The sequence below is a fragment of the Nannospalax galili genome, unplaced genomic scaffold, assembly GCF_000622305.1.
Source record: "Nannospalax galili isolate Female #2095 unplaced genomic scaffold, S.galili_v1.0 scaffold87, whole genome shotgun sequence".
Classification (NCBI taxonomy): Eukaryota; Metazoa; Chordata; class Mammalia; order Rodentia; family Spalacidae; genus Nannospalax; species Nannospalax galili.
This window is the reverse complement of record NW_008360320.1, coordinates 13,111,876-13,136,606: the sequence shown is the minus strand read 5'-3', so window position 1 is coordinate 13,136,606 and position 24,731 is coordinate 13,111,876. Positions and strand designations below refer to the sequence as shown.

The 24,731-nt window shown below is 36.9% G+C and overlaps 1 protein-coding gene across 1 annotated transcript in view; it reads right to left on the bottom strand.

The window, feature by feature from the left end:
* The window catches only part of Lrp1b (LDL receptor related protein 1B), a 2,166,816-nt gene that overhangs the window by 100,639 nt on the left and 2,041,446 nt on the right, over nucleotides 1-24,731 (bottom strand). Inside the window, exons 78-79 of the mRNA XM_008825194.2 lie at nucleotides 9,884-10,107; nucleotides 8,199-8,305 (exon numbers count right to left, since the gene is read on the bottom strand). Coding sequence (XP_008823416.1) covers nucleotides 8,199-8,305; nucleotides 9,884-10,107 — 331 coding nt within the window. The remainder of the gene's footprint in view (nucleotides 1-8,198; nucleotides 8,306-9,883; nucleotides 10,108-24,731) is intronic.

Genomic DNA, 24,731 nt, shown 5'->3' with positions numbered 1-24,731 from the left:
AAGAAAGGTTCAAACACTTTTCTCATGCCTTTATGAATTCAACAGAATTATGAAGTAAATAAAACATAACCTCTCCCTAATGAAGTTAGTTTTGTATTCTAAAACATTAAATTTGCTAATCATGGAAAAGAAAAAAAGAATAATTCTCAGATTCAGCCGCACTGGAAAGTTCCAAGAGGTGCCACAGCCTTGCCACCGCATTGGGCTTGCCTGAGAGAGCCGCGTTTTTATCAGCTTTTGTCACATGGAGTGCTACTGGATGGAATTATGTCTGAATAGAAATTATAGAACAAAGATTGTAGATGAGTGGGATTTATATTACAAAAATCCATAAATCAATGACTGTGCTTTTTCCTTAAGCCTTTTAATAAAAGAAGTAGTCTTTTAAATTAAAAAGTTAATAAAGGAATCAACTAACTTATCTTGTAGAAGCAATGGAAGTCAAGTTTATAGGAAAGAACAGTTTCATATCTATCTTTAAAATAGCTCCTTTTGTCTTTAATAAAGTGCCAATAACACAATGAAAAAAAAAACCAAGAAATTCCTTATCTGAACTGGAAATGACGAACGTATGGAGTCTAGTTAGCAGAATAGAAAATTTAAGACAAAAATGCTGCATTTATTTTAATCAAGAATAACAGATCCATATTTGAATGGTTTATAGAAGATATGATTTCAGTAAGTTGTGATGCCAAAAACAAACTGGCTCATCTTCATTCTCTCTGCATCTCCCACAACGCAAGACTATTGTTATGCTTTAGGGACAATTCTCAAAGTATTTCTCTATTTTCATTATAGACTCACAAAAGAAAAAGAAAAATGAGAAAACAAGAATGTTGCAAGAAATCACCATAGAAACGTCATATTTAGCAGAGAAGACAGAGAGTCAAACAAATTTAAATCTTGATATTTTAAGGAATAGAGAAAGAGGGGCTGGGGAGATGGCTCAGAGGGTAAAGCACTTGCTGTGTTAAGCGTGAGGAACTGAGTTTAGATCCTCAGCATCCATGCCAAAATAAAAAGTCACTTGTGTCACAGAATACCGGAAATACCAGTACTGCAGGAGGCAAATCTATCTATCTCAAAAAATAAGGTGGGGAGTTGATTGAAGAAAACTTCTTAATATTAACCTCTGACCTCTGCAGTGCCACAGAAGATTGCAGCCTCACACACACATTCTCTCTCTCCCTCCCTCCCTCCCTCCCCCCTTGTTCTCTCTCTCACTCAAGCACACACACACACACACACACACACACACACACACACACACACACACACACACACACACACACGTACATATATACAAAGAAACAGGGAAAGGGACTATCTAGATTCTGCTGTGAGGGACAGTCAAAATCAGTAACATACCAGCTAAGCAAATATGCACTGTTGTTTTCCTGATTTAACCTGAAGGTATTTACCACTGTATCAGATTTCTTATAGAAAATTGTTACACATACTTTTATTTAGATTACCTATATATAGAGATTTAAATTCCAAACTATATTAATATGTTTTTCCCTACACACTCAGACTTAATTTTCATGCATATATAATTATGACAGTGTTAGTAAAATCGGATCAAGGAGGAGCAAAATAGTCCTGAAACTTGTATTCATTCTGTTTAATTAGAGAATTCTTGTTGGCTAAGACAAAGGATTTCCTTAATAAGCAAACAATTATACCAAGTTCAAGAGCCATTACACCATTCTTATTCTCTTTGTAACTGTCCAAATTTGGGGGTGATGGAGGCAGCATGTGTTTCTGTTAATCAAAAGATAAGGCAATCAAACCAACCTCATGTAATCTTACATATTACACCACAAAAAAATCTAGAAAGTATCCTTAGTCTGACACATCACTCAGTAGTTCAACACAGATCCATGGGCGTCTTCCTGGTATCATCACTGTGTATATGGAACACAGCATGAAAGGAAGCACGTTCTCTTCTCACTGTCAAGGAGCATGCTAGTCAACTTCCACCAAAATGAAAATGAAAATAAATTATGAAGATAAATTGTGAAAATGAACATAAATTGAAAATGAAGATAAATTGTGTTGGCTTCTTATGTTGGCTATAGTGTCTGATTCAAAAGGAGTAGAGTGCCTTTTTTAAACAGAGGCCCTGATACTTTTCGGTTGCTTAGAGTCTTAAAGTTGTTGGCATCCATCTGTTCCTTGATTGAACACATAACTGTTTCAAAGCCCAGGTTAACTGTAAGCACTATAATATGCCATCAGAGCTATAACAAGATTATTAATAATATTTTTGCTTTAATTCATTTACAGTCTGGGGCAGTAGAATATACATTAAAGAACTTTAATGACATGCCGAATCATTTACAGCATGGATGATGGAGTACCAAGAATGTAGGGAGCGAGGGCAGAAAATTGATGTGATCTGGTCGTGCTTTTGATAACTTTGTAATGGGGATGTTGGTGGTACTCTGTTTGTGTAGATGGTAGATGTCCAACTCTAGGACACACAGGTATTACATACATGGACAGAAACAAGGTCACATTTATTTTTATTGGTCAACCAGTTAATATCATCTGTCCCCTGTTGAAGGGGACATAATTAGATATCCTATATGCCACTCACATGCTTATCCCTTAATGGGTAGAAGAAAGGTAGCATTTCTTAAATATCATAATACAAAGAACAAAATTAATACTTTAAAACAAAGAAACATTATGTTAGTTACTCGTTGTAATATGATATCTAATCTTGGGATTAGAAAAATAATTATACCCACCATGAAAGCATAGGGAAAATTGGTATGAAGGAGTTTAAATATTACTTGGGACACACAGCAGTGAAGATATTTCTAAGCAATCATATGTCAGAGGATATATTCACATAAGTGCACATCTCCCACAGGTGAAGTGTGGAAAATGCAGATCAGTGATTGACAGCATTAATTACCTGTTTCTATTAGTGTGCTATTTATAAAAAGTAAACTATCTGTCAGTTCCTAAATGTCTCCTGAGATTTGCTTTGACTCATTTGTGTATCAAGAACATTTGGCATGAAAATACTCATAGATGTTTGTGTTTGATATAATGAAGAAAATACTGCACGAGAATACAAAACCAGCTTTCCACTACCAAGTCATTCATCTGGCTGTCACTATTTTGGCCATTTGAATGATGCAGTGCTTCGTCATTAGCCATGTTCACCTTGCTGTGGCTTAAGACCACAGAATGTTGCCCTTTCCATCAAAAACTTTCCTCAACCAGGTGACAGAAATTCTTTTTCCTCGTCCTTCCCAGTCTCTGGTCATCTCTATTCTATCCTCAACTTGGGGATATTAGATTTTAAGACTGCACTTAAAGTAAGACTACATGGGCTAATGTGCCTCATAAACATACAAATTTTACATGACAATAAAAATAAAGTTATTGAGCAGGTGACCATGAAGCAAAGGTAACAAATTTCAAATGTGATTTGTGAATTTCTTCAACTTAAAGAATGTTAACTGGTATATAAAATGAATTAAACTAACAAATTATACTAAGTTATAATTTATAATGTGAAAAAATTATGACTAGTTATACTTAATTATGGTGTATACTGTTTAGGATCTTTATTCAAAACTTTACCAAATATATAGCATACTAATTTTATTTGTAATTTTAAAACCACACTTTATACTAACAATACAGTTTACATGTTACACAACACTATAATAGAATGATTTGATGTCATTTTAAACAAAAGAATAAAGGGGAAGTTTTCCATTTCTCTCTCTAATTACCCCTAAAATATATGAAGAACTTCATATACGACTTATAAGAACTGTTAGAAATTGTCTGTGAAATACATTATCATGTTCATTCTACAAATGAGATAAAACGGTGGTCATAAATTTTTTTCAGGTTGCTGTCAAGCCCACATCTGGTAAGTTTAGCATTTGGATCCATAGAAGGAATTTCTGTCAAGCATGTTCTATACCCAGCATTGTATATGATTTTCATCTTGAAGCCCTTTTATTTTGCTCTAATGACACTGAAATCTAAGCTACTATGTCTCAATTCCTTTGAAATCTTCACTTTAAATTTTGACTTTCTAAGGCAGGCTGCTGTTTTAACCTCATTTCCCCATCCTTTCTCCATCTTAATAACACCAGCTGCTGCAAAGATTTGCTTTTATTGCTGATTCCCTATAGCAAATTTCTAGTTCTGCTGAATTTTGGTCCTGAAAGATTCAGTTTCTATGAGGCATCTCCATTGGGGTACCTTGGCCTGTGCCTTGTTCATGTCTGCAGTATTTACCTCTGTCTAAATGCTGCCTTCTGTAGAAGGAACTTCAGTGTCCTAAAAATATCATATTTGTCTCCCCCTTCCCACATTGTTAACTATTTTCTGATATATTTTCAGTCTTTTTCATGGTGTTGCATACCTAATATTTGTTGTATAATCTGATTTTTAAATATTAATTTTTGGTGCTCCCTTTTAACCCTCTGTACTCTGCTAGACATGAGCAAAGCAGAGTCATGCCTGCTATTTACTGAGAACTCAGTAAATATTAGTTGAGTGACTGAACAAACAACTCTGTAGGTCTATTTCTATAAATGTGACATAAGTTCTCAAAGCAAATATGTAAGAATAAAAGAAATATATGTACACTGTGCAGGGGTGTGACAGTCTCACATCTACTGTTTATATGGATACCTGACCAGATCTTGTTCCTTGCTTGATAAGCGTCAGTGTTTCCACCAGGCTGTCTGTCTCTGGCACTGAGGCCTGAACTCTACTCAGAGTCTCCATCATGCTACTGAGAGTCAGACCTTGTGTAGGTCTTGGATACATTTCTGAGTTCTTCCTCACTCCCCATAAACAGTCAACAAATGCAACTATGTTAGCTCAGCAGTCTACATTCCCCTCTCTCTCCCTGTCATTTTATTCTTTGTTCTCATCGAGACACCCATTTCTCAGACTCTGTGTCTATGACCTTGAACCAGTGCTGGCAAGGCAAAGTGGATATAGGCCTGTTATTCAAATCACAAGGCAAAATGCACTATACTTCATTATTAACTAATAAATCATGCCCAATAACACCCATATTTAAGAGTCTTAGTTTTCAGTACATGTCGTATTACACATCATATCTTCCTCTGCTAGTTCTGCAAATTCTGACAAAGAACAAGCTTCCTCTGCTTCACTGGAATCTGTGGTTTGGAGTGCTGTCTCAATTAATATATCCTTCAATGTCTTGATATATTTACTTATTTATTATCATGCTTGTTTTGCTAGTGATACCACAAGTATCATAGATAAAAAGTTTATTCAGAGTCTCACAGCTAATCAGTGATCCTGGGAATTCAAACCTGGATGTGCTGGATTTGAAAGAGTAGTTTTATAAAACTGTCATGATTGATAATCTGTCCACCTTTTAAATGCCTGCTCATCCTTCAAACACTTCTTCACATAGCACCTTTCACATAATTTTTCTCTACCAGAGATAATATTTCTCATCTCTGAACTCTGAAATATTATGAAACATGGAACATTTCTCACATTTTGAAAATCTATGCTTTTTGAGCATCCCTGATTCTTTATTTTTAACCAGTCTTGAATGTAATCTTTTCAGCAGTGTCAGATTTTCATTAAATTACCTCTAGCATTGACTTTGGAATCAGTGGAATACTTACAGTATGGACATCTCACGAGGTCCACTGTTGGAGGCACTGTGCTGCCTGTCCAGATTTCCTACACTGTAACTGGGTGACCTATAACTGTAGCTTTAACCACTTGGGGTATGACCTAGACTTCCTTCCCCTGACAACTGTTTCAGACTTGCTGAGGAAGGTCCTCCCCTCTCAAAGGTCAACCAATGACTGACAAGACATGTAAAACTAACACCCTTGCCTGACATGAAATTTATGTCCAAAGTATATCCCAAAAACTGCTGCCCAAAGCTCAGTGTTACTTGAGATATAGTTTTATTCAGCTATTTTCCCTTTCCCCTTAATAGCATTCCCTTCATAAATCACATTTTGATGAATCCCTGTCTCCCTGTCTCAGGCTCCCTCCTACAGGCAATTCTGCACTTATCAGTCTTTTTTGGGGGGGGGAGTAAAATGAGGTAAACATCAAGAGTTGTAAAAATTATTACATTCAAAGACATTTAAAAAATAATTTTACTTCTTGTCTCCACATATAAAATTAGTCAAAATTTTTATTTTTTAATTGAAAAGTACTTGAGATTGTTTCTTCCAGTGGCATGGTCAATAGTAAGATGCCCACACTCTTGTTAATACATCTAATGAAACTCTTTAGGTCTCTCTCTCTCTCTCTCTCTCTCTCTCTCCACATGAAAGTAGGAGGGGCTAGTTCAGAAAAAGAAGGGAATTAAGAAGAATGGGAGGTTGAAAAGAGAGGGTACTCTGGATGTACATGGTTTTAAGTATTTTTAAGTCCATTAAGGACATTATGCTCATATGTAAATATGTCATAATAAAATCCATATAATGTGTAAGATAATAAAACATTTAAAAAGACAAGCATCATGTTGGCGCAGATTTTGCTGCTTACTGTCTCTGGACCTCCAAAGGCTTTCCTTAAAGGTGGATCAGAACCTCCTCCTTACCAGGGTGTTCAAGACTCTCAGTCACCTCACCATCTCACACGGGCACTCTTCTGAATTGCTTATATGATTCCAGGCAAACTGACCTTTTCCTGTCTTGATACATGCTAAGCTCATTTCCTAATCAAAATTTACCATCCTCATGGCATGGGGAACTCTTTCCACCTGTTCTCATGTGGTAGGAATTATGCTTTGCATATGAAATGCTGCACACATGAAAGCTTGGTCCCAGGGGATGGTGCTGTTCTGGAAGGTTGTGGAAACTTGGGCAGGTGGGACCTAAAGGGGGTATGAGTTTGAAGGTTAAACCTGGTCCTTGACCTTGTATTCTTCTCATCTCCCTGAGTGAGCAGTGTGTCCCACTCACTGCCAGCTGTGTGTTATGCTACCTCATTTCAGGCCAAAGCATCCAGTCAATAAGCTTTAAAATCTTGATCCAGCCAGGCATGGTAGCATACACCTTAATCCTAGCACTTTGGAGGCAAAGTCAGGTGGATCTCTGTGAGTTCAAGGCCAACCTGGTCTACATAGTGAGTTCCAGGACTCCTGGGGATACAGGGAGACCCTGTCTCAAAAAAAGACAGTATAGTATCTATAAGCTATATAGTATCTATAAGCTGTGTGACATTATGTGAATATGCAATCTATCTTTTACTATAGCAAAGTTTTAAAAAGTGCATGAATTTGCTTCATAAAAGTAGGAACATTTTTCTTCAGTGCTTGGAACAATTTCTAGCACATGACACTCTAATGAAGACACAGTTATGTAGATGGACAGAATCCCCAAACTTCTCTCTCGCATGAAGAATAAAAACAATCTCATCAGATGCAAGGCATAAGGTAAAATAAAAGTCAATGAAAAATAAGTGTCAGATATAAATAAATTATATACTACAAAGATTATGAAACATAAATATGAAATAAAATGGATTATGCATACAGACAACACATGCTGGTTGGGGAGAAGTGAAGGATGGGTGGAACAGAATCCCACAACCCCTGTAGTTTCCAAGATTTTATGAGGCAGAGGGCAAGTGTTGGGCAGTCAGAATAGGGATCTGAGGGAAATAGCTGGAGGAACCGAGACCTGAGCCCAAGTGGTGCTGAGACAGCTGGGCATTGGGACTTGTAGATTAGGTCTGGGAGGGAGATAAAATCACAGGGCAAAGAACTCTGAATGCACACATAAGATATCATGAAGCCTGCCTTTTAGAGAAAAGTGTTCCAATTTTGCCGCTTCTCTGTCCATTGCTCTTGATATCCCCTAAGTATACTATCAGCTATCCAATAACACTAACATAGATCTATAAAAATACCTTCCACATTGCTATCAACTGCCAAAATTTTATATATGTGAGAGCCACTTCTAGGTTTAAAACTAAGCACAATCCTCAAATAATACCCAGTAATATCTGGCAGTACAATAACCCGAGTTTCAAGTTAGGAATGTAGAGCATGAAATGGTAAGGACTCCCCTAACATCATATTATGACTTATTTTATCTTCCTATAAAAGTGATTATATCACCACCCGGACTAGAAGGCACTTTTAACACGAATGCACCTAGTGACCTCCTTCATATATGAACATGTGCGAAAACACATCATACCTGTGGGTCTTTGTAAGTTCTTTTGCACTAAAATCCTTCTCAGAGTACCATCCATGGCAGCTTCCTCTATGTGGGAGTGGTCCCCAATTACAGTCCAGTACATCATCCTGAAGAGAGTAGGTCAAGGAGATTAGCCTTATGATGGTGTTCTGGCAGCGATCTCAGTTTCTCTATCTGTGTCTCTATCGGAAGCACCCATTAAGCACTTTATTAAGGAGAGTCCTGACACGAGTCAAAAATTACAGAAGGGTTACTCCAATAGGAGTCTTGGGAATCAAGACTTACCTAATGTACTTACCTAAATGTACTAATATTTGACAATCATCGCTGAATAATATCCATCATAGCTTATTATATAAAATAGAAATATTAGTTATGAAAATTTCATTAAAACCTCAAAAGAAAGCTATTTCCATCACTTGGAATTATCTCCTTGTAATAGAATATTCATTTTGTTATTATTGGGCGGGAAAGATAGCCTGGTGTTTAAGAACCCCGGGCTGGCTGCTCTTGCAGAGGACCTGAGTTCAGTTCCCAGCACCCACATGGAAGCTAATAATGGTCCACAACTCCAGTTCCAGGGACTCTGACACCATATTCTGACTTCTACAGGCATTGCACAATGTGGATGCACTTGCATACATGCAGGCAATATACTCACACACATAAAAATAAAATAATTTTTAAAAAGAATATTCATTTTGTTATGGATGATGCAGCAACTCAGTGGGTTGAAAAATAAAGTATAATGTAAAAAAGAAGAGGACATGAAGTTGGGTGGAGTGTTTGTGGGGAGAGGTCTGAGAGGAGATGGAGAGGAAAAGTTGGGGTGGATGTGACAAAACACTTTGTATACATGTATGGAATTCTGAAAGAATAAATGAAAATGTTATGTTAAAATAGAGAAGTACTATGAGTACTATTTCTCTCTCTCTCTCTCTCTCTCTCTCTCTCTCTCTCTCTCTCTCTGGAGAGAGGTACTTATGTGGCTCAGACTGGCCTCAAACTCCTTTATGGCTGCATCTGGCTCTGAACTCACAGCTTTCCTGCCTCTCCCACCACAGTGCAGCGATTACAGGCATGCACCAACATGCCAAGCGCCAAATAACTATTTCCTCAAAAAGAAATTAATTTTTCATTTGGAAACTACCATATTATATAATTCTACTAATTGAAGTTGCTTCTTTTTAAACATTAAAGAGATTCATTTAACATTTCCCCATTCTTTTAGACACTGAGTGTAGGTTTATCTCTTTATGCCACAGAAAAGATATGTTAATTTAAATTGTTAAAATTTAAACAAATTTAGAATTGCATATACATGCCTTCATATTTTATCTTCACAAATAGCCAAATACGATCTTTAATAAGCTTAAAATTTAGAAAATTCAATTTTTGTTTAATAGTGGTCATGTGTTCATCATATCAATTCTATTGTTTTGTAATTCACACATATAAACACAGAGAGGCATGAAAAGAGATGCTCACACATGCATAATAAAAAACTTTCATAAAAAATATTTTGTGTCAACATCTGTTGATAAAGGACACAGTTCTGAGAGAGAAAATACAAGATGCCAGAGCTCATGAATCTGTTACATGTTGAACAAGACTGTAGAGCGGGAGCTCTGAAAATGGATATTCTTATTGTATTAAGAAAGAAGAATGCCAAGTTATCCACTTACCCTCTTTTAGGATTTACAGCAATAGCATAGGGCTCGCCAGCCATGTTTGTCAAGAGTCTGGTGCAGTTGGGACCATTCAGCTGTCCTACATTGATGGAGTACCTCAGACTGGTCCAGTGAGTGGTGTAGTAACTGAACCAGTGCATTCTAGAATGATCTGTCCAATAGATATTGCCTGCAACCCAGTCAACTGCAATATCTCGGGGCCTTTTAAATTCAGGACACTAAAAGAAAGGAAAAAAATATACACCACAGTATTTTCAAAGACAAATTAGTGAAGCTTACTGTATCCAAACACTGGCATTATGAGGGAATCATAGGACACTCTCTAGGTATTACATTGATTTCAAAAAATGATATATTCTCAATAATCAAAGATTCAATCTGTCCATTCAGAACAATATATCTATTTAAGAAGAATCATACCCTTCTCTTCCTGACTTCCACTTAACATCATCATCATGTGTTAAATTTACTGATGTTGTTGAGTGTACTGTTTAGCAATGCTCTTTATTGCTGGGTAGAATTTCATTTTATAATATGTACTGATTTGTTGAACATTCAGCCAATTATGTCTATTTGCAATGGTTACAATTTTAGGTCATTACAATAACAGAATAACCTTATACAAGGTAATCAATAGACACACACTCAGACTTCCTGAATATTCGCCCAGAAAGTGAAGTATTAAGTCCTAAAGTATACATATACTTAGCCTGAATACACAGTGTGAGAAAATCTTTATAAAAACCTTGACAATTCACATTTTCAGCAAATGAGGAAGTACAGATTTCTGTGTAGCTTTGTCACATATAATTTGCTTTAAAAATGAAAAGACATGCTACAGATAGACAAATTTAGAGAGCTATTGCTTTTAAACATCTTTTCTGGATGGTTGTAATATCTGTCTGATAGCTTGGGTATTTTAGTTAATATTCTTTTGAATAGGGTTACTATGAAACAAAGGGGTGCAGATATGGAAGCGACGCTAAATATGACTAAGATGTATTGTATAAAATCCACAAAAATTCAATAAATATATTTTTAGAAAAAAGCAAACGTATTCTGAACCCTTCAACTAACTTGCTCTCTTTGAATATGACCTAGATATTGTTAACTTCACATTGTCAGGTTTATTGTACATAACCAGAAGAAAGAAGGGATTCTATGGGATTCTCAGGGTATTATATCAAGAACAGCAACAATTATTTGAGTTATTTGCGAGTGATTATAATAAGACATGTAGTCAATCAGTAAGCGCACCCTTAGGATCTGGAAACCAGTAGAAACAGTGGCTTAACACATGATAGTGTTTTCCATGGTTTAATGATGAATTCAGGAAAGTGCCCATGTCAAGTAGAGAAGAAGAAATCAAAGGACAGTAATTATGAGTAACCATCTGCTGTTGACAGCTAGGATCTCAAGGAAAGGGAATATGCCTTCAGCAAAAAGTGGGACCTAGAAGCAATAAAGTGGTGGTACTAGGGTACTAGACCAAGGGCTGCAAACAGGTTAATCAGATGCCCTGTCACTGAGATATATCCCCCTAGACCTTTTTGCAATTTTTAAAAATTTTGGTACCAGAGTTTCACTAAGCTGCTCAAGCTGGCCTTGAGCTCCCTCTGTAGCCTGAGCAGACCTTGAACTTGTGATCCTCCTGCCACAGACTCTCAAGTAGCAGAGATTGCAGGCCTGAATTACAGGACCCGCTGGACAATTTCTAATGACCTTTATGATCAGAAATGGAATTATGACTTTTTATAATACCACAGGTCTCAATTCTATCACTACATACCACACTTGTATCTAGTAGCTATTTTCAATGTTATATGAATTAAATGTCTCTGTATTTCAGTGTTCTCTAGAAATGTCAAATGAATAATAATAACAATAGGTTGTTACAATATAAAGGTTTGTCCCTGACACACAAAAAGTAATTTTAAAATACTCTAGCATCACATAAATTAGCTGTGTTTTCTCAGTTTGGCAAATGTCATGTGATATCAGTGTAGCTCACAATCTTACAAACATGAAATATGGTGGGTAAAATTGCCATTAGAAGCTGCTTAGCATCTGTTGTAGAATATTTATTACTTGTTACACAAATATAAGAGGGATTTATACTGCAAAAATTATGATGATGCTTATCTAGTTTGATCACAGGAAAATATGAACTGTTCCCTTATCAGGTGTCAACATATCTACCTGAATTCCTAACAGTATGACTGTCAAAAAATATGACTTATTTCATACAAATTCCTACTTTTCTAAGTTACTATTTTCATGTCATTTCATTTATCCTGAAAAAATAAAGGGCTGCTTATCCTTCCATTTGATGTGCCCAAACCTAGAGCACTGATAACTGGACTGACAGTCACTCTAAGCATCAGAGATCCTGACGGATGACTCATATGAATCTGGACATTTATTCTCTGGTTTCTGGATCAAGGGATATCTTCTATTATTCCAATAACTATTAAAACAGAATATTGAGCCAAAGATAGTCACACCCATATTAATTCAATCTAAAATGATGATCTCATCAGTCACAAGATTAATGCTCAGGTAATAATGGTGGCAAAGTAAACATGTTGCCAAGAGTTCATTCACAGTGATTCACAGCACAGTGACTATTCACTGATCTTCAAACCGGAGTGAGTTTTGTAGAAGAGAGAAGAGAGGAGAAGGAGAAGGAGGAGTAGGGAGAGAGGGAGGAGGAGGGGGAGGGAAGAGAAGGAAGGAGGGGGTAGGAGCAGAAGGAGGAGGGGGAGAGGAAGTAGGAGGAGGAGGAGCTAGAGGAACAGGAGGAGGAAGAAATTTCTCATTACCACAAAAACCAGAATTGTGAGTTATATTACCCGCATACAACCGATTCACGCCAGATAGATGGTGACAGGAGAGTGAAAAGCAGAAGTCCCTGTTGCATTTTAATGATATAATCAGACAATTTAGGGGGACATATCAAATCTATCAGGTAAATATAAAGAGTCAGAAAGCAGGTTATGAAAACTGCCGCTCAGACGTAGGAAATAAGGACTTGGAAATACCGAGCAGTTTAACTTAAATCACTTGACTCTAAAAAGTCAAAAAACAAAACAAATTAAAACACATGCTGTATTGGAAAGAAAAAGAAATTTTCAAACTTTCTATTTGTTCCTTAGGCACCTCAGCACACAGGTCAGTGAACTACACACATAGTGAAATATGTTGTTTGAGAAAGAGCGGCAGCAGCAGGCGGCTCTCCTGTCAACCAAGGACAGTGTACACATTATCACACAAACTAAAGAAACATTTTAACTAATCTCTTCAGAAAAGTGGTCTTTTTCCTGATAAGCTTTCAAACTACACAGATAAGTTTGGTGCCCTGAGGCATCTTCTATACAGGAATACCTTAGTCAAATGAATGAATCCATTAAGTCTCACAATGAAACTGACAGCTTGATTGCAGCAAAATTGGAAGTTAGTACTTTAATTTCCAAATCCTGTATAGGCAGTATTGTGTGGTATCTGTTGCAATTCTGGATTCAGCAAACTAATGATATGTCACAGGACACATTTGTTTTAAAATAGGAAAGACTTATAAAAGAGGAGCTCAAGCATTGAACCTGAAAATTCTGGTCCTTTCAATAAAGTTATAAAGTTAGCAAAATATTTTAAGAAAATTTAGTTAGCATAGTATAACAGTAATGTCAAATGATATTACTATCTTGTGATGTTTTTTCAGATTGGTATATATCTACAAATAGAAAAAAGTTGGCCCTTATTAAAATTATCTTTTCAGATATGAAAACAAATACTTGATTACCACTCTCAAGTAAAGGGTATGCAAGAGAGGTAACCAGAAAGAATACACTGGGTAGTGTTAGCCTTATTGGTGAAGAGGGTCAGAACTCAGGGGAAAATCCCATTGTAATTCATTATCAACACCCATTTTAATAATATACTCTAGCAACCAGTGAAATATTTGTAATTAAATGCATGAGACAGTCACAGCATAAAATGTATAACTGTTATACTAAGTGAAGTAACACAGACTCAGAAAAACAAACGATATATATTCTCTCTCATATGTGGATCCTAGCACGAATTCCTTATGAGTATGTTCCCAGACAGGAACCAGAATAATGAAAAGGAACCTTGGAGGGAAAAGGAAAGAAAGAACCAGAGAGAGAACAGTAGGGAAAAGGTGTTACTAAGGGAGAAATGGATAAAAATGAGGTTATTTAAATGAGAGGCGGGAGGGAGGGTAATACAAGGAACCTTGAGGATAAAGGGAAAGAAGGAGCTCAAGAGAGGTGGGACCATAGGAGACTGGTATTATCAAGGGACAAATGAGGAAAATGGGGACACTTTAAATGGGGAAACCAATGCAGAGAGAGAGAGAGAGAGAGAGAGAGAGAGAGAGAGAGAGAGAGAGAGAGAGAGAGAGAGAGAACCACAACTGATCATGCACAGACATTGTCTACAAAATGCCCAGGCCTAAGGAACACATCTATAATGCAACCTCTACACCTAAGGCTCATTGAACATAGAACAGGGATAAAGAAGAGGACACTGATGAATCTCTTAGTTCTCAATAATGAAGCTCCCTCATGCAGCAGAGGGCCAGGAACACAAAAACCACAAATGGCCAAAGCATAGAGATCAAGAGTCTGCTAAATATGTTCCTTGGACAGGATCCCTTTATTAAACTTCACACACCCAAGGCTCAGAGGCCATCGTGGAAGAGAGGGCAGAAAGATTGTAAGAGTCAGGGAGTAGGGGCATGATGATATGGAAACAGAGTCCTATAAGCTCCTGGGAATCTGCTCATATGATTCTATGTCAGTGGTGTCAGCATACACAAGTTCCATGCAAACTCAGGCAGACAATAACCTAGAGTAGAACTCGGAAAATGAACAGCAGAGCCCAATTTTATCTGAAGGAATGTTGGCAACAGATTGCTACTAGATGAAGAAAAGCTGATCTTCCTAAAACAAGGGACTCTAGATAGGCTGACTAGACTCAGTGGACAGACTTGCACTGGGGAATGGCTGAGAACACTGACAACACAGTGGTTCTTAACAGGATGACAGAGCATATGGGCTCTAATTGGGAGGGCTATCAGAAGGTGCCAGTGGGGTCAGGACTATAAAGATGATCAAGACTGAGATGTTCTGTATGAAATGCTTTATAAATTCAGTCTTCCCAAAGTAATTTATTCACTTCCTTATAAATTGCTTTATCCTGTGATTTAACTGTTTGTATCCTGAATTCAGTATTATGCTTCAAATTTGCTTTTTAACTACATTAAAACCATCCATTAAAATAAAAACAAAAATTAAAGAGAGGCATATGAAAACAAATGGGGTTACAGGGTCTCGCCTGAAGTCTGGTTGGTGGCACCAAAGAACCACCTAATTTCTGCAATAATGGTCAATGCAGAATAGAATAACTGAATTGAATTTATTCCTCATTGTGCTGGATAGCTTTAGTGTCAACTTGACACACCTGGGTTGAGGGAGTATCAGTTGGAGAATTTCCTCTATTGGACTGGCCTGTGGCCATGTCTGAGGGGCATCTTTTGATGAGTGATGTGGTAGGGCCCAGCCCACTGTGGGTGGTGCCACCCCTGGGCAGATGGGCATGTGTTGCATAAGAAAGCAGGCTGAGCAGGGCCCAGGGAAGCAAGCCACTAAGCAGCGTTCCTCCATGGCCTGTGCTCCAGCTCCTGCCTCCAGATTCCTGCCCTGAGTTCCTACCTTGGGCTCCCGGATGAACTGTGACCTGGGAGATGTAAGATAAATAAACCCTTTCCTCCTCAAGTTGGTAGTGGTCAGAGTGTTTGGTCACAGCAATGGAGAAACAAACTAAGACACTCATTTTTGCCAAGTTATAGTGTCTTGATTGATCTCTTTACATGTCTCAGTTTTCTCATATGTAAAAATGAAGATAATATATATGTGTAATCATTTAATAACTTTTGGTATATGCGAACATAAGTGAAATGATGTATATTAAATGCTTAAAAATTCTTGGTAAAGGATTTTGAGAAATAGAGCTACTACTGACCCAGAAGACACTTTTCCTGAAGGCAAGTTCTCATAATTTTGGAGAACTCTATGAAAGTGCCAGGGGAAAACATAAATGAATGATTCAGCACCAACTTTAAGACCAAATAACCACATCAACAGCCAGCACAGCATACACCATTGGTACAGTAGTGGCATTTTTGTCTTGGGGATAATCAACAGCTAACTGATTTGACTAAAAGTCCACTCAAAGGGGAGGAAACGCAAGTACGATACTATAATATAACCTAATACACATGGCTGGAGTGGTCATAGGTCTTAGAGAAAACCCCCAAACTCACATCGGTATAGACTAATGTGATTTCTTACTATGTGAAAAATATGTATCATTATATTTACAGACAAATATCCCAGTCACCACTCATCAAAGAAGCTCATTTTGCAGCAGCCAGAGACTAATACCAAGTACCACAACTAGTCACACACAGACATTGTCTATGGCCTAAGGGACACATCTGCAATGCAACCTCTACACCTAAGACTCATGGAACATAGAACTGGGATAAAGGAGAGGACACTAAGGAATCAGGTCTCAATAATGAAGCTCTCTCATGCAGTGGAGGGCCAGGAGCACAAAAAGTCAAAAGGCCAAAATATAGAGATCAAGAGTCTGCTAAATATGGTCCTTGGAAAGGACCCCTTTATTAAACTTCATCCACCCAAGGCTCATTGACCACTGAGGAAGAGGGAGTGGAGAGATTGCAAAAGCCTGGAGGATGCACATGATGATATGGAATCAGAGTCCTACACACTTCTGGGAACCTGCTCATATGACTATGGTATAGGTGTCAGCATACACAAGTCCTATGCAAACTCAGGCAGACAATAACCCACCACAGAACTTGGAAAACAGCAGCCTCCAATCTTATCTAAAGGAATACTGGTGACTGATTGTTGCTAGATGAAGAAGAGCTGATCTTCTTAAAACAAGGGACTGAATAGTTAGGCTGAATAGACTCAGCAAATGGACTTGCACTGGGTAATGGTAGGGGCATGCACTGGGTAATGGTAGGGGCATTGACAACACAGTGGCCAGGAGCAAGGATGACAGAGTATATGGGATCCAGTGTGGGGAAGGGGAGGCTATGGGAGTGTGCCATTTGGAATGGGGGTATAAAGATGATTAAGATTGTTTGGGATGTTCTGTATGAAATACACAAAAAATCAATAAAAAAGAAAAAAATTCTTGGAAAAAATACATAAATTCTCTCACAAAGGACTGTTCTGCAAGAATAATGGTGACAGAATTCCCATAACATTTCTAATGTTCAGATAATTCATGAACAGTTTCACCTAAGAGACTCCCTACCATCTTACATTCTTGAGTAAAGCATTCAGTCATGTTTTCTGTACAAACAGGATATTATGTAACTCAAACCATCAATACAAATATCTTATATTTTCTATTAATTGACCCATGTGATATCAGTTTTGCTCTCACAAAACTTCACAAAATACACTCTTACTAGGAAGCAAACTTCACGCTGTATTCAAGTAGGTTCTAAGTGCTATAGCATTGTATAACTTAAGAATAGCTGTCACAGTCTACATCTACAGTATGCTAAAATGGCACAATTTAAGCTAATGGAAAATGAAACAAAATTTGACAAAAAAGATTTGTATTCATTTCATCAAAAAAACCAAATCAATGTATTCTCATCCACAATCTCTTATTGCAAACATGCTAATGATTTCCTCAAAAATTTCATCAACTATTTTTGTCATCAATAAAGAAATTGCTAGAAAATAAACACAACACATTATGTCTGACATGTGTTCATTCATTTTCAAAATATAGCATGAGTCTGCATTGGTAGCATAGTGGTCAGCGTAGCAGCCTTCCAAAATTCTGTATGAATACATATACACAGAGATGGTATTTATATGTACATGTTCATTTGTATGTGTACACATATGTATGTACACAAACATATGTATATGTGTGATTGTGCAAATATATATTATATATAAATACACCCAGAAAAGCTGAAGAAACAACGCTACTAAAGAGCAGGTTTTCATAGACAGATGTTACAGTTTGGGAGAGGTAAAAGACATTTTTCCATTATGTAAAAAGTCTTATTATTCAAATGTTTTGTTAAATGTGTGTTAATTTAATATTTAGAAGCATTTAAAAATGATATAGCTATATAAAATATGGTTTTCCTTAAATAATATTTTATAATGTTTTAATCTGGTCCACATTACAGTGAGTTACATTGTATATTAGGAGTTTTGGGGGGTAAACACCTGGGTTTTAAGGCTGTAGACAGTGTGAGAGGAACCAGGTCTCCTTTATCTTACATTGTCAAGATTTACGTTATTTTCTTTTATTTAAACATATGAGTCTCTGTGTGTGTGTGTTTGTGTGTGGTGTGTGTGTGTGTATGTGTGCAGGTGCCCACATTTGCCAGAGGGGGCATCAGACCACTTGGTCTGGGGTTACAGACATTTGTGAACTACTTAATGTTGGTGCTGGGATCTGAACCATCCTACCAGTCCCCGACCCCAAACTGTCAAATTTAAGGCAAACAGTAATATTTCACTCATATTGAAAGTTTCAAAATTATTTCATATTAATGGTATTTAGATGTATATTCAATAGAAATGGAGTTTCCAATTGAAGCTACAAATTTTCAATTAATTAATGGAAACTGAGAGTCTAGGATACATTTCAATAATACTCAAAAGTCAGTATCCAAAGGAAAATAAATCGACTTATATTATTGTTATTTGATATGCCCTATAAAACATTTACTTACAAGTTCATTACTCCCTCAAGTAAAATTTATTCTTTACCTTTCAAGTATCTGAGCAAATATGACAATTTCCTTGTTTAAGGCTTCCAGAGAAACACATACTTACAATTTCCTGTTAGACAACGCATGACTACTTCCTATGGGGGGAAAAAGTTATCTTTGCACAATTATAAGGATCCCAGTTTGAATTTCCTGAAATCTTATAAAAGCTGGGCATGAATGGTGACCACGTGAAACCCCAGTATCTGAGTGCAAAGATAGAGGATTCCTACGGCAAGCTCACCAGTCAGATTGGCCGATCTGCAAGTTGTGCATTCACCTGAGAGACTCTGCCGCCATAAATAAAATGGAGTGATGAGGGTAGATGCCCTACTTTGGGTCTCTACACACACGCATATATGCCTGTGAACACTAGTGCTCTTGTGCTCTTACACATGTGAATACACACATCACCTACACATATACATGCAGAAAAACTACCTTTGAAATTAACTTTTGTGCAAATAGATAATTTTACTATGATTACAAAATATTTAGATAAGGCTAATAATACATGATTTACAAAAACTTCCAAAGCAGAATAATAGTTCAATTTTAGAAAATCTGTCTTAGCGATTCCATAATAGACATGATTTCTCACAAATAATATGTGAATGAAGACTGTCATCATTGAAATACTTTTTTCTATCCATTTACATTTTTGAAGTCTTAAGACTGCAATATGAAAGAATTTTTAAAAGTTTAAAAAATAAATATTAAGAAATCATATGACCTAAAATACATTTTACTGCTAAAATAAATATTTGAAATACATTAGTGGTGAAATAACACACAGATAACTCAAGAGCATGGAGTGGACAATCTCTGCTCACATATTTCTGAGAATTTAGCATAATACCACAGGGCAACAGTGTTGCCCACTCATTCATTGGAGAAATGACAGGCTACTTATTTAGATAGAAGTCAACGTCCTACAACAAACTATATACACATTAACCTCCAGAAAGATTAGCTATATAAATGTTTTAAAAAATGCTCAACATAAAGATATTATTAACATAGAAACAATATATTTGCATGGTTGAATGAGCAAAAACTCTAATGTGGTGTGGTCCTTAGGAAAATGCAATAAAATTACAGTACAGATAAAGTAAATCCTCTGTATGGCACAAAACAGCAGGAAAAAATCTAAATATGTATGAAGAAAATATATATGGTTGTGAGTCTATATTACAGAATCTCAATATATATATAGAAAATACCACCTAATCCTGTCTTTTGAAAATAAAATGATTTTTGGAAAACAATAAGAATATATGATCCTGGGCTGGAGCGATGGTTCAGCCGTTAAGAACACTGACTAGTCTTGCAGAAAACCGGAGTTCAGGTCAATGCACCCACATGGCAGCTAACTACCATTTATAACTCCAATTCCAGGAGATCTGATGCCCTCTTCTGCCTCCATGGGCATTGCCTGACTCAGGTGCACCTACATGCATGCAGGCATACACTCATAAACATTTAAAAAGAAACAAATAATAATAAAACTTTAAAAATATATTATCATAAAACGATTGAAAACTAAAACTTTGTACACTCAAAATATACAAAAAAAGTTAATAATTTGCACATGTGGAAAATGGACGTCAAAAGGAGAAAAAACAAATCCGTCTAGTTTGTAGAGCCCAGAGGAGTAGAAAATCCTAAGCATTTCTAACTCTAATTAGCTGAGTCTGCATTTGAAATGCAGTCCAGTTATGTAAACATTTTCAAAGACTACAGGGGAATAGAATCTTTAAAAAAAAACTTTATTAGAAATTCCCTTCCTTTGGAATGAACCTAGGTTATATTTAGTTTTCAGTGTCTGTAAGAAGCTCTCATGATAACCTGTTGTTACATGGCTAACTCCTTCCTATAATCCACTAATAATGGGATTGTAACTAAGGCATCATGACTCAGCTGGGATATTTTTCTCTCCTTTGCCTATGGATTCAGAGACCAAGTTCATTGTGTCATAATCATTCTAGGGAAAAAGTCAATTTCATCTTCCAAGGAGTGGAGAAGTCTCAGTCAGTATCATTTAACATTGGCCTCAAAAATTTAAAGATGAAATATATTGCTCAACTAATTGTTCAGGAATTGGTGATCACTAGAAAACTACATGCTTTATCTAGTAGAGTAATTCATAAAGGGAAAAACCTTCTTTATATCCTAGACTTCAGAGACTAAGTACATGTCATTTGGGAAAGAACTGGGTAGACACAAGACCCTCTTTTGGAAATAATACATATTATTACCTAGAAGAGGATTTGGTATTGAAGTTATTTTTCAGATTCATAATCTGAAATTAAAGTGCTAAGACTAGGTTATTCTATATTTATAGATTAAGACATAGGGATTACAACATCATAGGGAAAAAGTTATCGACCTTCATTAGTGTAACTGTCACTTGTTTTGTTGTTATTTTCTTTTGAATTGTTTTTGAGACGGGGTCTCCCCATAACATCAGCTGGTCTAGAACTAGTCTGGTCGATCTCACAGAGATACTCTTGACTCTGACTCCAGAGTGCCGGTATTAAAGGTATACATCACCATGCCTAGTATACCTTGTTTTAAAAATAGTATATTGGCTGAAATGTCGGCAGAATTTGGTGTAGAGACTACTGGTGAAACTCATAGCTCATCAGTTCCTACTTTATGATAGTGGTATTTAGCTAGCTATAATATGTGCCTCAGAAGAAAATGTACTCCTATAGTGATCCACAAATTTCCTAGCAAATGCTGCTATTTATATTAATTCTAAAAAGACAGGAGACAATGGTTTGGATCAAACAATTAAATTATCACTGTCATTAAAAAGTAAATTACGAGGTTGGACACATATTAAAAAATGCTTTTAATCTCAACACTCAAATCAGAAGCAGGTGCAACTTGATGAATTCAAGGCCAGCCTAGTAGAGAAAATAGCAAATTCCAGTTCAGCCAGGGCTACATAGTAAAACCCTGTCTCAACAAAAAGATGTGGGGGCTGGAGAAATGGCTCAGTGGTTACTGTTTGCTCATTGTTCTTGCAGAAGATCCAGGTTCAATTCCAAGGGCTGGGGTTCGTTTCACAGAACCCACGTGGAACTAACAGCAATGCCCTATTCTGTCTTCTAAGGGCATAGCATGCATGTTGTGCACTTATATACATGTAGACAAAACATTTGTACAGAGAAAAATAATTAGCCCATCTCCCTCACCTGTCTCTCCTCATAGTCTGGGTCCTGTCCCATTCCTTGTTCTGTCACACCAGAAACCTGGGGAACCACCACTGATTCCTGATCCTTTGCATACAGACCAACTCAGTTCCTTCTCAGGTCCCCAGGAGCACTCTGGGTCTGGCCCTGCCCTCACCTCCCTCTGCTTCCCTGGGCTTGCACAACCCACCAGCCTCTTTCCTGGACGCCGGGGCTGACCTTTCCTCTTCCTGATCCTTTGCATCCAGACCAACCCATCTCCTCAGTGCAGTCCCCAGGAGATCTTGGGGCCACTTCCCGCCCCCATCTTCCATTGCATCTCTGGGTGGCATGGCCATCAGAGGCCCTAGACCAGCATCATTCCTGGGATCGGCTCCCAGGCAAATCCAACCCCCAAATCCCTGAGGCCAAAAGCTTTCCTGAAAGGAGGGATCCAGACCTTAGGAAAAAGCCTGAGAGCATCTGATCCTCATATGACTTGGGCCACTGTGGGTACTCCTTAAGATAAAAAGCAATCTGGACTCCAATATAAAATCAAAAGAGAGAACCAGAAGCTTAGAGGAAACAGATTTTCATGCCCAAAAAGTAAATTATAAAGACACATAAAGTTCAGAAAAAGAAGCAGACCTAAATTTTAAGGCTTGAGTCTCACACAAGAATCAGAAACTACAAAAGAAATTCACATGTCAAAATCACAGAAAAAAAATAATAACATGAAAAACCAAAATAATATAGCTCCATCAAATACCAATAGTCCTCTAGAGGAGTACAAGGAGAAACCCCAAGAGATAATGTAGGATATGGAACTCAAAGGAACAATCATAAACATGATAAAAGAATTCAGTGAATTTAAAGAAAACACAAAGTAATCAAAGAACTGAAGAAAGATAGGGATAAATTTCTGAACGAATTAAGAAAAGAGTTAGAAATATTGAAGAATACTCAGGCTGAAATGAAGAAGGAAGTGAAACACTCAGTAAGTCAATTAGAAACAGGAGAAAGCCTCACCAGTAGGATGAATGAAATGGAAAACAGAGTATCAAGACTGGAAGATTAAGTGGACAAACTAGACCACTCAAGAAAACATTATGAAAATGTAAGAAATCACAAGAATGGAATATGCAGGAATTGTGTGACACGATAGAAAGACCAAACTTATTAATCATAGGCATACAGGAAGGAGAAGAATCCCAAGATCATGGCATGGACCAGATCTTCAACAGAATCATGGAAGAAAATTTCCCAATATTAAACAAAGACATGCCCATACAAATACAAGAAGCATATAGAACACCAATCAGACACGACAGAAAAGAAATTCTCCACAGCACATCATAGTAAAAACACAAAATGTACAAAACAAAGAGACAATACTGAAAGCTGCAAAAGAGAAACAACAAGTCACATATAAAGGAAACCCACTAGGATTACAGCTGATTTTTTCAGTGCAAACTATGAAAGCCAGAAGAACCTGGACCAAAGCATTCCCAGTTCTAAATGACCACAGAAGCCAACCCAGATTAGTATACCCAGCCAAAATGTCTATTATAGTCAAAGGGGGAAGAAAAATCTTCCATGACATAAATAGGCTGAAGGAATTCATGTCCACAAAACCAGCCCTTCAAAGGGTGCTGGAAGCAATACAAAGAGCTGAGGAAAGGAATGACTCTACCCAAGTGGTTGTGGAAAGAAATTCAATGAAGGTATAACTGTGGAAAAGTACAGCTATATCAAGAATGTACACAGGAATAAAATTGACAGGATTCAATACTCATTTTTCATTAATAACTTTAAATATTAATGGATTGAACTCCCCAGTAAAAAGACACAGACTAGGTGACTGGATTAAGAAAGAAAAAACCCAACTTTTTGTTGAGTGCAAGAAACTCATCTCACTTTCGAGGACAGACACTATCTTAAAGTGAAAGGATGGAAAAATATATACCAAGCAAATGGTACTAAGATTAAAGAAGGCATAGCATTTCTAATATCTGACAAAATAGACTTTAAACTAAAACTAATCAGAAGAGATAAAGAGGGCCACTTCATTCTGATCAAAGATGCAATAAATCAAGAAGATACTACAATCATGAATAAATATTCACCAAACTCTGGTGCACCCAAATTCATATAAACAATACTACAGGACTTTAAGACCAAGATTAATCCCAACCTATCTTAAAGTGAAAGGATGGAAAAATATATACCAAGCAAATGGTACTAAGATTAAAGAAGGCATAGCATTTCTAATATCTGACAAAATAGACTTTAAACTAAAACTAATCAGAAGAGATAAAGAGGGCCACTTCATTCTGATCAAAGATGCAATAAATCAAGAAGATACTACAATCATGAATAAATATTCACCAAACTCTGGTGCACCCAAATTCATATAAACAATACTACAGGACTTTAAGACCAAGATTAATCCCAACCCATTAATAGTAGGGGACTTCAATACCCCATTGTATCCATTAGATAGGTCAACAAGGCAGAGAGTTATCAGAGAGACATCTGAATTTCACAATACCATATATTGAAAGGACTTAAAAGACATCTACTGAGACTATCCTAGCACCAAAGACATACTTTCTACTCAGCACCCCAAGGAAACTTCTCCAAAATCAACCATATACTGGGACACAAAACAAACCTCAACAAATACAAAAAGATTGAAATAATTCCATGCATTCTATCAGACCACGATGCAATAAAGCTTACAATCAATACCAGAAGAAGCCCTAATCACCACATGAACACATGGAGATTAAACAACACA